Source organism: Manis pentadactyla, chromosome 5 (genome assembly GCF_030020395.1).
Source record: "Manis pentadactyla isolate mManPen7 chromosome 5, mManPen7.hap1, whole genome shotgun sequence".
Classification (NCBI taxonomy): Eukaryota; Metazoa; Chordata; class Mammalia; order Pholidota; family Manidae; genus Manis; species Manis pentadactyla.
Window position 1 is genome coordinate 145759244 of NC_080023.1, and position 14139 is coordinate 145773382.

At 39.6% G+C, this 14139-nt stretch overlaps 1 protein-coding gene across 4 annotated transcripts in view; it reads right to left on the reverse strand.

Moving 5' to 3' along the window:
* Window positions 1-2454: 2454 nt before the first annotated feature.
* Window positions 2455-14139, reverse strand: part of MCM8 (minichromosome maintenance 8 homologous recombination repair factor) — a 62904-nt gene continuing 51219 nt past the window's right edge. For all 4 annotated transcript variants that reach the window (XM_057502752.1, XM_057502749.1, XM_057502750.1 and 1 more), the window contains exons 18-19: window positions 3738-3927; window positions 2455-3060 (exon numbers count right to left, since the gene is read on the reverse strand). In XM_057502752.1, coding sequence (XP_057358735.1) covers window positions 2968-3060; window positions 3738-3927 — 283 coding nt within the window. In that variant the 3' untranslated portion in view covers window positions 2455-2967. The remainder of the gene's footprint in view (window positions 3061-3737; window positions 3928-14139) is intronic.

The following is a 14139-nucleotide window of genomic DNA, read 5'->3' on the forward strand; positions in this document are numbered from 1 at the left end:
CCCAGAAGACTCCCTAGATTTCAGGAAATGGGCATATGACCTACCCTTCTGCAATTAGATATTTCTAGATGAGATTTCTATTTTGAATGCAGCAATAAAAGGAAGCCCCATCAAGAGTCCTCTGAGCTTTGATACAGGTGGGGACACCCACCTTTCTGCAGGGGCAGTGGTTCCCCATGTTCCTGGTGGAGAAGTGGCATTGGTTGGGCATGGAGGCAGCAGGACGTCCCTTTACTGCCTGTGTGGTGGTTGGGTGGTAGCAGCTTCTTCTTCAGGCTGGTTCTAAGACATGGTTTTAGACACTGTTCCTCAAACCTTATCCTTTTGGTTCACCAGCCTTCCATCAATTCTGTGAGCCAACAAAATTGTTTCAAAAAACTTCCTTTTCCTGTTTCAGTCGGTCAGTTCTTATTGTTTGCACCCAACAGGGTATTAACTACAGCCAAATTGGACAATCTGACCCACTGCTTACTACTGTTAAATGATTTTTAAAAATTAAGATTTAGTACTCTTGACATGAAAATTGTATGACATCCAAGTTTCAGTATCCATAAGTACTTTTACTGAAATACAGCCACACTCATTTACGTATTATCTGTCGTTGTTTTAGAGCTAAAACGAAAAGTTGAGTATTTGTGACAGCCCAGAAAACCTAAAATTTTTACTAACTAGCCCTTTATAGAAAAGGTTTGTTGACTCCTGGTTTTCAACTAAGAAACATGACTGAAACATATGGGTGTACAATTTTTTCTTAAAATGTCTTGTGGGCATTGCTCCATTGTTTCAGTGATGAATATTATTTTGAAGAAATCTGAGGTCAACTTTTTCCATCAAAGTGGCTTATCTGTGACTTCTCATTTAACATCTCTTCTTTTACTTCTTGTAATCCAGCAAGGTCCTGAGAAGCTGCCGCTGCCAACCAGCATATCAAATTCACACTACTGAAAACATGGGATTTTACTTTTTGCTCCAAAAGGTGTGGAAAATATACTTTGAGAAATATACTTTGTTGGTTCCTTCTAAAAGCTTCAGCCACAGGCATCATCTCCGCCTCTTCCTTCATGCCAGGCTGCCTGATCCTGACAGCTTTGGTAGCTCTTTTTAGTGGGTTGGGATGTGGGTTTAAAGCTGTCTCCTAGTTTACAGAAGATGGACTACACAGTTTTTGTTTCCCAGTTTCCTTATTGCTTTTGAGAAATTTCTCCAAAGAGAATGGGGGGAAATGCCTCCATCTTGTTACTAAAAACTCTTGCTTTGTTTTGTTATTTTTCTGTATTCTTAAATCAAGTTGCTTAACCACTTCAGTTCTGTACCACTCTGCATCCTCAATTACTAGAGGTATAATCACCCACTTTTTGTGTATCTATCTCACAGGTATGTGTCAAAATCTGTCCTACTTGCCAGGGAAACTACAGTGCATAAAGCAAAGTCTTTGTCTCTACAAAGACTGACAAGAGAGGGTGGATCTACCTCTAGTAGCAAAACTGGAAATAATTTAAAATTATCATATTCCAGATATTTTGAAGATAGTGCTGAAAGGATCTGTTGATGGAGTGACATGAAGTATGAGAAAGAAGAGGTAACAATAACTCCAACATTTTGGGCATAAGAAACCAGCAGGATAGTTATTATACACTATAAAATTTCTGAATACCACAGGAAAAGGGAGGATTTGAATAGCTTCTCAAGAGGAAAAAGAAAATGTCATATGCCAGGAATAAAAATCAGAATGGCTTTGGATTTCTAAACAGCAATACTGAAAATTAAAAACAATAGACACACATCTAAAATTCTGCATAAAAATGATTTCCAAACTAAAATTCAATGTCCAAACTACCAATTCTGGGGTGAATGTAGAATTTGCCTTAGGAACTCTTTCTCAGGAAGCTACTAAATGGATTCTACCAAAAATAAGGAGTAAAACCAGAAAAGAAGACGACACAGGAGATAGGAAATGGAAGAGAGACTGAAAAGTCCCAAGATGACAGCTCTGTAGTTCAGACTGGAAAGGTCAGAGAATTCTAGGAAATAGGTATCCAAGAAGTTAAAATACACTGATTTGTCTGCATGTTCTGAGAGGAGACACTTACACTGGAGCCTTGGGGTGAAATTGGTGGTAGATACCTAGAAATCTAAGTAGTTGTAAAACAAATTATTAACTCTAGGGAAAACAAAAAGTTGTACAAGAAAGGAATGAATAATATTCAATAGTCATAATAATGTAGACTACAGATTAAAAATTATGACATATAAATTGAAATGTGAAATTGTGTATGTATATATATATAGTAGGTAAGGGTTTAAGAGAACACTCTCATCTTCTGTAGTAAGTAGTTAAGTTTTTAAAACTGAAAACTCAAGAGTTAGCATTACTAGTATGTCCTTTAGAAAAATGGAGATAAATGGGAGAATAATTGAAATTGAGCAGAAAATTAGGTAATGTGCAAGGATGGATAATTGCACAGCTATTTATTTAGAACAGGTATATGTTTAACATTGGTAATAAACACTATATGAAAAAAATATTTAATGGCTAAGATGTTAAGATAAATATGTAAATACAAAATCTTTTGAAGTTTTTCTGGAGTTGAAAGTTGGTTTCAATTTATTTCTGAAAGACATCCATTCATTTTTGTCAAAATATTTAAACATTAAAATGTAACTTTCTGAATGCTTATCCAGATAGAATTTGATATGCAAAAACCATGAAATATTTACAAGAATAAAAGACTATAATTTATAATTACATCATTTATGTTAAAAAATGCAAACTATATTTAACGTTTTGGAGAAGTTGTAAAAAACTAACATGACTTTATCATTTCTTAAATTAGTTTAATTTCTTTTCCTATTACATTATTTTGGGGATATAATTTTTCAGAGAACAGTAATTTTTTTTGCATATTCTTTATTATTGAGATGGGTTTAAACTGCTAATAACCAGGAGGTTCTGACTTAGTAGCCCTTTTACATAGTTTGAAGTTGGTAAACCTTTGGACCTTTTTTTAAGAGGTAACCTTGGTCATTTAGTGATCCAATAAAATTTTCAAAATCAGCAACCTGGAAGACAACATCAAAACAGTCCATTAAGTAATATGCAAAAATGTGAGTTTTAAAATTAATATCTCAATAGTAATATATAATTGTCAGTTTTCTTGGGCAAATGAAATTATATGTATTTCTTATAGAGAAAACTGCTTACATAAGCTTTGGGTTCTATAATGCTGAGCTAATAAAAAACAAAAACTCCAATATGTAGTAGATACTCTAACATTAGACTAGCTTCAATTTTTTAATTAGTGGGCAATTTTCCATATAACACTGTTTTACATGTTTAAAGTCCTATTACATCCACTTTTACCAAAACTTTTAAGTAGGTGGAACAAGTAGAATCTTAACATTTAACAAATGAGGAAACTGAAATTCAAAGAAGTTAGGCCCACCTGCCCACAAGGGATTGGCAGAAAAACATGGAAACTATGTCTTGCTACAGTGTTTCCCCTTCAATATCAAGATGCTAAAAAATCTTTCAAAAAGAGGTGTATTTTAGATAAAAACTTCTCTAAGCTCTGAGAAGCTAATTTCATTGCTTAAACAAGCTTGTATTTTTAAATATTCCAAAAATGCCTATTCCATTCTTTTAATCTAAATCTTTTGATGTTTAAAAGTGCTACTATAAATTAAGACCTCCTGAAAATGTTAGAAGAAGGATTTATTAAGTATTTGATTTCTCATACCTGAATGTTTAGTTCTTTGGTAATCTGCCGAAGTTGATGAAATTGAAACAAATTATTATAAGTTCTTTCAGCAATGTTGTTAAGAGCAGAAATTAATCTTTTTGCTGCTGACCTGTTGCTCATTCCAGAACCATGCTGGGATCGCTCAAAATCTAGGTTCCCAAATTCATCAGAGTAAGTTCCTAGCATGCTTAATGGAAGAAGAAAAACAAAGTTACCCAATGTGGCACGGCTACTGAAATTTTTGTTTCAGGCCTTCAGGTTAGAAGAAAAATGTGGAAGTAATCAAGACTCTCATGCAGCAAAGGTGTAAACATGTATTTATGAAGTAGCCACTGTGAAATTCACTATGGTATGGGCTGTTTGGAGTAAGAGTATTTTGGACGCAGTTACCACTTTTAAGATACTTCTAAATTTGAGAAGAGAAATGCATAAAAATACACAAAGTTGATAAGACTACAATATAAATACCTGGGACATTCTTTATGATTCATGAAAAAAAGAAATTCTAAACATAGTAAATCTAGGATCTACTGGGTAAAGATGTGTTACCAGCTCCTAGTGCAGCATCTGGCAAATAAAAGGTGTTTAAAAACATCTGGGAATGAACTGTAAGGGTTCTGCTGACTTGCAGTAATGATGCTTAGATACCAAGGGATATACCGATTACCTCCAGTTCTCTGTTACTTACTCTTATTTTCACAGTATCATCAATGAAAGAATTATCTACTTGACAGTGAATTTAAGCCAGAGGTCTGAAAACACCAGTTGAACACAATTAGCCACCCTCTCTGATCCAGCCCTATTGCTGACTTCCTCCCTGTACAATAGGACAGATATAATTTTACTGCAAGGCTCAAAGGCAAAGTTGTTATTTAATCAGCAATTAATTAAACATAAATTGGTTACCTACTAGGCAGTATAGGCCCTGGGGAACAGGTCTCGGGCAGCTGGGGAAACAGTCAATCAGAGGATGTTTGTGAAGAAGGAGACAGAGGGGGGATGGGGCTCCAAGAAAGGACAGGGGCCACAAAGACCACCTCTGGTGTGCTTCCTTCCATTCAACTCTGGTCCCCCTGAGGCCCAGGCATTTGGCAGAAATGCCCACCGACTCTCTTTCTGGCTTCCACCTTTCCCCACATTCCAACAGAAGCTCAGTCTGGCACAGAACTGCAACCCTTGCGTGTGGATGCAGGTATCGCAAAACCAGAGACCTTCTCTCACATCGTGTTTTGATTTGACAAAGATAACTGGAGTCCCTCTGCAGCCAACATAAACAGCAAACTCTTGGGTGGAAAACCCAGCCCCCCCCAGTTTGTGGTTCTCAGGCAGCTGCCAGGCAAGAAAGATATGGGCAGAGAGGCCTGGGTTCCAGCGCAAGCTGGGATGCCCCTGGCTTGGTTATCTCAGGACAGTCACTGACCCTCCCATGGCCACAATTTCCCAGCTGTGTAGTGGGAATAAGACTATCCAGGCCCTTCCCTGTCACACAGGGCTTGTGTGAAGGCACACGTCCTGGAGTTTGAAAGCAAAGTACTGTACAAGGGACCTTAATATACTGAGTGCCTTTCAAAATAAAATTTAAAAAAAGACTGACGGCCACTCGATGTTAGGTTGCATGCTAGGCACTGTGGAAAATTCAAAATTCCAAAGTCACCAACCAAGAGTCTGTCACCTCCCCTCTTTCCACTTTAACAATTACCCGGATTCTTAGCCATCTGCTATCCTTCCATGCTTTCCTGAAGCTCTAACCTGCAATCTTGACTCCATCCTGTGGAGAAATACCAGACTGCTTGAGGCAAGATCTGGGGTCTGAGGCCTAAGTAAACTGAGTAAGGGTAAAGCCTCATAAAGAGACATTACAGGTAAAAGGATTATCAGGGTAGTTTGACCCTTGATTTGCTTGATAGCCAACAACCTATACAGTAGATGCATTTGACAATCTTCAGCAGAGCCACGCACCAGAAGACCCAAAGCAGGAGAGAAAAAGGAAGTTAGGAGAGGCAATCTTAGTTCCACCACAAAAGGTGGTGAGTTTAAGTGCAGGATGCACAGAAAGAAAGATGCAGTCTAGCTTGTAAGCAAACAGGCAGCTTCTTATCATCAAACAAGGGTCCCTATTGTTGGTCCTTGTTTTTAATTGAGAAAAAAAGGTAGACTGTAAATTTTCTGGAATTTTGGTTACGGTCAGTGACTTATTTTTCTTGTGAAAAAAAGGATCTCTCTTATAGCAGTCTCTAGGTTTCTTATTGGTCTGGTCTCCCAGGAAGCTAGGCCCACCAGGAATTAGGCAGACAACTGGTATTTGTGGCCATTCCTTTATTTTGTATTGTGGTACACCGAGCCCCTGGCAGAATGTTCTAAGAAAGTCTAGTAATTCTTAGACAATCTGGTTGCTTATAAATGGTAAGTAGAGATTTTCAACACAATGAAGTCAATTGCAGAAGGAATGAAACCAGCTTAGTAAAATCTTCATCTACAAGATCCCTCTAACCCTAGCACTATATCATGTGAAAGAGAAATCTGACAGTTCAAGTACTGTATGATGCTTAATTATAAGACATTTAGATAGAAGGTAATATGTTAGAAATTAGTTGAAAGGGTTGGCAATCATTAGTAATTAATGAGTTTACTCATTATGAGGCTGTTGCTTTAGGGTCAGCAATAAAAAATTAAGAGCTGTCAATTCTTGAGTTTTTAAAGCTTTCAGAGACCACAAGTATAGCCTCATTGTTGCTGACATATTGAGTCAGAGAGAAAGGCCCTTCTTTATGGGCTGCCTATAAGTGCAAGACATAAGTTATAGATTAAAGCTTAGACCTTAAGGAGGTAACATGGCTGCCCTTCTAACCACACAGCATGCTTCTAGAGGCAGCAGAGAGGGCAGAGTGCCTCCAGAGATAGGCCAGTATCAGCCTGGAGATGAAGAGACAACTAGTAAAGTCTCTCTGTAGGGAAACAGAGAAAGAATCTGCAGCTCTGAAGTACTAGAAAACTCAGATGGAAAACTTTGAAGACTAGACCTAAGAAATTCTTTGAAAAGGATAATTTTGGAAACTTCTGATCTGTGTTATAAATACTGCCTGTTTTTGAAGCTGTTACTTAACAATATGAGTCAGAGAAAACGCAATCTGCTAAGGCTCAGAACCACATCTGTCACTTTGTACAGCAGGGAGCACTGTGTGATCCCTCAGAGCACAAAAGAAGACTAGAGGCAGAGTGTAACTTGCCATGGTAGCTCCAGGTCAAACTCTAAAGCCCTCGCTCTTGCAGCTATGCTGTACGACTCTGGCTCAGAGCCAAATGAGAAAAACTGGGCAGAGCCACCTGGTTCTGATTCCAAACAGTCCCCAGAATAACACGTATCAGGAAAAGAAAAATGTATCTACTTTTGAAGAAACAGAAATTACCTGACAAAGTAACAAAATAATTTCATCTTCAATATTTTTTTTGGCCTTGGGAAAGTAGATTCCTAACAGATTTATATTTTAATTGCTGTAGAGCATATTAAAAAGAGCTAATTTCTAAATTATGATGCACTCACACAATGTAATGCTATATAGTTGTGGTAAGTAAAAGGAAGCTCTTTAGCACTGATACGGAATGACTGCCAAGATGCACTGAAAGTGAGAAAAGCAAGGGGGTAGAACGTGTATGGCAGGCTATGGTATGCTGCCACTCCTCCACACAAGGGGGAAAGAATATACAGATAGAGAGTTGTGATGGGTATTTTATATATGAAATTCACACAAAAAAAATCGATTATTTGTTGCCCTCGGGGCAAGAGGAGGAAGAACTAGGTAGCCAGTAGACAGGGTAGGAGGAAACTTCTACTATGTACTTCTTGAACTTTCAAATTTTGAAGCCTCTGTGTGAACCTATTGAAAAAAAATTTTAACTGAAAAAACCCTACCTAAAATAATCAGCTTTTGCTTTTATTAATTTAAAAAAGTCTATGTCGGGGAGGGGCGGAAGATGGCGGCGTGAGTAGAGCAGCGGAAATCTCCTCCCAAAACAACATATATCTATGAAAATATAACAAAGACAACCCTTCCTAGAATAAAGACCAGAGGACACAGGACAATATCCAGACCACATCCACACCTGAGAGAACCCAGCGCCTCGCTAAGGGGGTAAGATACAAGCCCCGGCCCCGCGGGAGCCGAGCGCCCCTCCCCCCAGCTCCCAGCGGGAGAAGAGCAGGCAGAGCGGGAGGGAGACGGAGCCCAGGACTGCCGAACACCCAGCCCCAGCCATCCGGGCCAGAGTGCAGGGCGCTCGATACTAGGAAAACAGGGCAGCAAGAACAGTGAGCAGGCACTGGAGGCTGGGCGACAGAGGACATAAGAAAAGTGCACAACCATTTTTTTTTTGCTTTTTTGCTGTTTTGTTTTGGCGAGCGCTTTTTGGAAGTCTTAAAGGGATAGGGACCCCAATACTAGGGGAACAGGGCAGCAAGAACAGTGAGCAGGCACTGGAGGCTGGGCGACAGAGGACATAAGAAAAGCGCGCGACCATTTTTTTTTTGCTTTTTTGCTGTTTTGTTTTGGCGAGCGCTTTTTGGAAGTCTTAAAGGGATAGGGACCCCAATACTAGGGAAACAGGGCAGCAAGAACAGTGAGCGGGCACTGGAGGCTGGGCGACAGAGGACATAAGAAAAGCGTGCGACCATTTTCTTTTTTTTTTGTTGCTTTTTTGCTGTTTTGTTTTGGCGAGCGCTTTTTGGAAGTCTTAAAGGGATAGGGACCCCAATACTAGGGAAACAGGGCAGAAAGACCGGTGAGCAGAGGCCTGAGGATGGCACCGGAGAATAAAGAAAAACGAACGACCACCCCTTTTTTTTTTTTTTTTTTTTAATTAAAAACTTTTTTTTTTTTAATTAAAAAATTTTTTTTTCTTATTTTTTTTTTGGTGGTCGTTGTTTTGTTTTGGCGGGTGCTTTTTGGAAGTCTCAAAGGGGCAGGGCGGGTCACTTAATCCAGAGGTAGGGAATCCGGGATCTCTGGGCACCCTAACCCCTGGGCTGCAGGGAGCAGGGAGGCCCCTTACGGAGATAAATAGCCTCCCAGCCGCTCCTGCTCCAACGCAACTCCACCATTTTGGAGTAGCTGCCCGAGCCAGGCCACGCCCACAGCAACAGCGGAGATTAACTCCATAGCAGCCGGGCAGGAAGCAGAAACCCTGTCTGCGCGCAGCTGCGCAGCGCAAGCCACTAGAGGTCGCTGTTCTCCCAGGAGAGGAGGGCCACAAACCAACAAGAAAGGAAGTCCTTCCAGCCGTCACTCGTCCCAGTTCTGCAGACTATTCCTATCACCATGAAAAGGCAAAGCTACAGGCAGACAAAGATCACAGAGACAACACCAGAGAAGGAGACAGACCTAACCAGTCTTCCTGACAAAGAATTCAAAATAAGAATCATAAACATGCTGACAGAGATGCAGAGAAATACGCAAGAGAAATGGGATGAAGTCCGGAAGGAGATCACAGATGCCAGAAAGGAGATTGCAGAAATGAAACAAACTCTGGAAGGGTTTATAAGCAGAATGGATAGAATGCAAGAGGCCATTGATGGAATTGAAATCAGAGAACAGGAACGCATAGAAGCTGACATAGAGAGAGACAAAAGGATCTCCAGGAATGAAACAATATTAAGAGAACTGTGTGACCAATCCAAAAGGAACAATATCCGTATTATAGGGGTCCCAGAAGAAGAAGAGAGAGGAAAAGAGATGGAAAGTATCTTAGAAGAAATAATTGCTGAAAACTTCCCCACACTGGGGGAGGAAGTAATCGAACAGACCACGGAAATACACAGAACCCCCAACAGAAAGGATCCAAGAAGGACAACACCAAGACACATAATAATTAAAATGGCAAAGATCAAGGACAAGGAAAGAGTGTTAAAGGCAGCTAGAGAGAAAAAGGTCACCTATAAAGGGAAACCCATCAGGCTAACGTCAGATTTCTCAACAGAAACCCTACAGGCCAGAAGAGAATGGCATGATATATTTAATACAATGAAACAGAAGGGCCTTGAACCAAGGATACTGTATCCAGCACGACTATCATTCAAATATGACGGTGGGATTAAACAATTCCCAGACAAACAAAAGCTGAGGGAATTTGCTTTCCACAAACCACCACTACAGAACATCTTACAGGGACTGCTCTAGATGGGAGCACTCCTAGAAAGAGCACAGCACAAAACACCCAACATATGAAGAATTGAGGAGGAGGAACAAGAAGGGAGAGAAGAAAAGAATCTCCAGACAGTGTATATAACAGCTCAATAAGCGAGCTAAGTTAGGCAGTAAGATACTAAAGAGGCTAACCTTGAACCTTTGGTAACCACGAATTTAAAGCCTGCAATGGCAATAAGTACATATCTTTCAATAGTCACCCTAAATGTTAATGGGTTGAATGCACCAATCAAAAGACACAGAGTAACAGAATGGATAAAAAAGCAAGACCCATCTATATGCTGCTTACAAGAAACTCACCTCAAACCCAAAGACATGTACAGACTAAAAGTCAAGGGATGGAAAAACATATTTCAAGCAAACAACAGTGAGAAGAAAGCAGGGGTTGCAGTACTAATATCAGACAAAATAGACTTCAAAACAAAGAAAGTAACAAGAGATAAAGAAGGACACTACATAATGATAAAGGGCTCAGTCAAACAAGAGGATATAACCATTCTAAATATATATGCACCCAACACAGGAGCACCACCATATGTGAAACAAATACTAGCAGAACTAAAGGGGGATATAGACTGCAATGCATTCATTCTAGGAGGCTTCAACACACCACTCACCCCAAAGGATAGATCCACTGGGCAGAAATTAAGTAAGGACACGGAAGCACTGAACAACACAGTAGAGCAGATGGACCTAATGGACATCTATAGAACTCTACATCCAAAAGCAGCGGGATATACATTCTTCTCAAGTGCACATGGAACATTCTCCAGAATAGACCACATACTAGGCCACAAAAAGAGCCTCAGAAAATTCCAAAAGATTGAAATCCTACCAACCAACTTTTCAGACCACAAAGGCATAAAACTAGAAATAAACTGTACAAAGAAAGCAAAGAGGCTCACAAACACATGGAGGCTTAACAACACGCTCCTAAATAATCAATGGATCAATGACCAAATCAAAATGGAGATCCAGCAATATATGGAAACAAATGACAACAACAACACTAAGCCCCAACTTCTGTGGGACACAGCAAAAGCAGTCTTAAGAGGAAAGTATATAGCAATCCAAGCATATTTAAAAAAGGAAGAGCAATCCCAAATGAATGGTCTAATGTCACAATTATCAAAATTGGAAAAAGAAGAACAGATGAGGCCTAAGGTCAGCAGAAGGAGGGACATAATAAAGATCAGAGAAGAAATAAATAAAATTGAGAAGAATAAAACAATAGCAAAAATCAATGAAACCAAGAGCTGGTTCTTTGAGAAAATAAACAAAATAGATAAGCCTCTAGCCAGACTTATTAAGAAGAAAAGAGAGTCAACACAAATCAACAGTATCAGAAACGAGAAAGGAAAAATCACGACGGACCCCACAGAAATGTAAAGAATTATTGGAGAATACTATGAAAACCTATATGCTAACAAGCTGGGAAACCTAGGAGAAATGGACAACTTCCTAGAAAAATATAACCTTCCAAGATTGACCCAGGAAGAAACAGAAAATCTAAACAGACCAATTACCAGCAACGAAATTGAAGCGGTAATCAAAAAACTACCAAAGAACAAAACTCCCGGGCCAGATGGATTTACCTCGGAATTTTATCAGACATACAGGGAAGACATAATACCCATTCTCCTTAGAGTTTTCCAAAAAACAGAGGAGGAGGGGATACTCCCAAACTCATTCTATGAAGCTAACATCACCCTAATACCAAAACCAGGCAAAGACCCCACCAAAAAAGAAAACTACAGACCAATATCCCTGATGAACGTAGATGCAAAAATACTCAACAAAATATTAGCAAACCGAATTCAAAAATACATCAAAAGGATCATACACCATGACCAAGTGGGATTCATCCCAGGGATGCAAGGATGGTACAACATTCGAAAGTCCATCAACATCATCCACCACATCAACAAAAAGAAAGACAAAAACCACATGATCATCTCCATAGATGCTGAAAAAGCATTTGACAAAATTCAACATCCATTCATGTTAAAAACTCTCAGCAAAATGGGAATAGAGGGCAAGTACCTCAACATAATAAAGGCCATCTATGATAAACCCACAGCCAACATTATATTGAACAGCGAGAAGCTGAAAGCATTTCCTCTGAGATCGGGAACTAGACAGGGATGCCCACTCTCTCCACTGTTATTTAACATAGTACTGGAGGTCCTAGGCACGGCAATCAGACAAAACAAAGAAATACAAGGGATCCAGATTGGTAAAGAAGAAGTTAAACTGTCACTATTTGCAGATGACATGATACTGTACATAAAAAACCCTAAAGACTCCACCCCAAAACTACTAGAACTGATATCGGAATACAGCAAAGTTGCAGGATACAAAATCAACACACAGAAATCTGTGGCTTTCCTATATACTAACAATGAACCAACAGAAAGAGAAATCAGGAAAACAACTCCATTCACAATTGCATCAAAAAAAATAAAATACCTAGGAATAAACCTAACCAAAGAAGTGAAAGACTTATACTCTGAAAACTACAAGTCACTCTTAAGAGAAATTAAAGGGGACACTAACAGATGGAAACTCATCCCATGCTCGTGGCTAGGAAGAATTAATATCGTCAAAATGGCCATCCTGCCCAAAGCACTATACAGATTTGATGCAATCCCTATGAAACTACCAGCAACATTCTTCAATGAACTGGAACAAATAATTCAAAAATTCATATGGAAACACCAAAGACCCCGAATAGCCAAAGCAATCCTGAGAAAGAAGAATAAAGTAGGGGGGATCTCACTCCCCAACTTCAAGCTCTACTATAAAGCCATAGTAATCAAGACAATTTGGTACTGGCACAAGAGCAGAGCCACAGACCAATGGAACAGACTAGAGAATCCAGACATTAACCCAGACATATATGGTCAATTAATATTTGATAAAGGAGCCATGGACATACAATGGCGAAATGACAGTCTCTTCAACAGGTGGTGCTGGCAAAACTGGACAGCTACATGTAGGAGAATGAAACTGGACCATTGTCTAACCCCATATACAAAAGTAAACTCAAAATGGATCAAAGACCTGAATGTAAGCCATGAAACCATTAAACTCTTGGAAGAAAACATAGGCGAAAACCTCTTAGACATAAACATGAGTGACCTCTTCTTGAACATATCTCCCCGGGCAAGGAAAACAACAGCAAAAATGAGTAAGTGGGACTATATTAAGCTGAAAAGCTTCTGTACAGCAAAAGACACCATCAATAGAACAAGAAGGATCCCTACAGTATGGGAGAATATATTTGAAAATGACACATCCGATAAAGGCTTGACGTCCAGAATATATAAGGAGCTCTCACGCCTCAACAAACAAAAAACAAATAACCCAATTAAAAAATGGGCAGAGGAACTGAACACACAGTTCTCCAAAAAAGAAATACAGATGGCCAACAGACACATGAAAAGATGCTCCACATCGCTAATTATCAGAGAAATGCAAATTAAAACTACAATGAGGTATCACCTCACACCAGTAAGGATGGCTGCCATCCAAAAGACAAACAACAACAAATGTTGGCGAGGCTGTGGAGAAAGGGGAACCCTCCTACACTGCTGGTGGGAATGTAAACTTGTTCAACCATTGTGGAAAGCAGTATGGAGGTACATCAAAATGCTCAAAACAGACTTACCATTTGACCCAGGAATTGCACTCCTAGGAATTTACCCTAAGAACGCAGCAATCAAGTTTGAGAAAGACAGATGCACCCCTATGTTTATTGCAGCACTATTTACAATAGCCAAGAATTGGAAGCAACCTAAATGTCCATCAATAGATGAATGGATAAAGAAGATGTGGTACATATACACAATGGAATACTACTCAGCCATAAGAAAAGGGCAAATCCAATCATTTGCAGCAACATGGATGGAGCTGGAGGGTATTATGCTCAGTGAAACAAGCCAAGCGGAGAAAGAGAAATACCAAATGATTTCACTTATCTGTGGAATATAAGAACAAAGGAAAAACTGAAGGAACAAAACAGCAGCAGAATCACAGAACTCAAGAATGGACTAACAGGTACCAAAGGGAAAGGGACTGGGGAGGATGGGTGGGTAGGGAGGGATAAGGGGGGGAGAAGTAGGGTGGTATTAAGATTAACATGCAAAGGGGGGGTAGGAGAAAAGGGAGGGCTGTACAACACAGAGAAGGCAAGTAGTGAT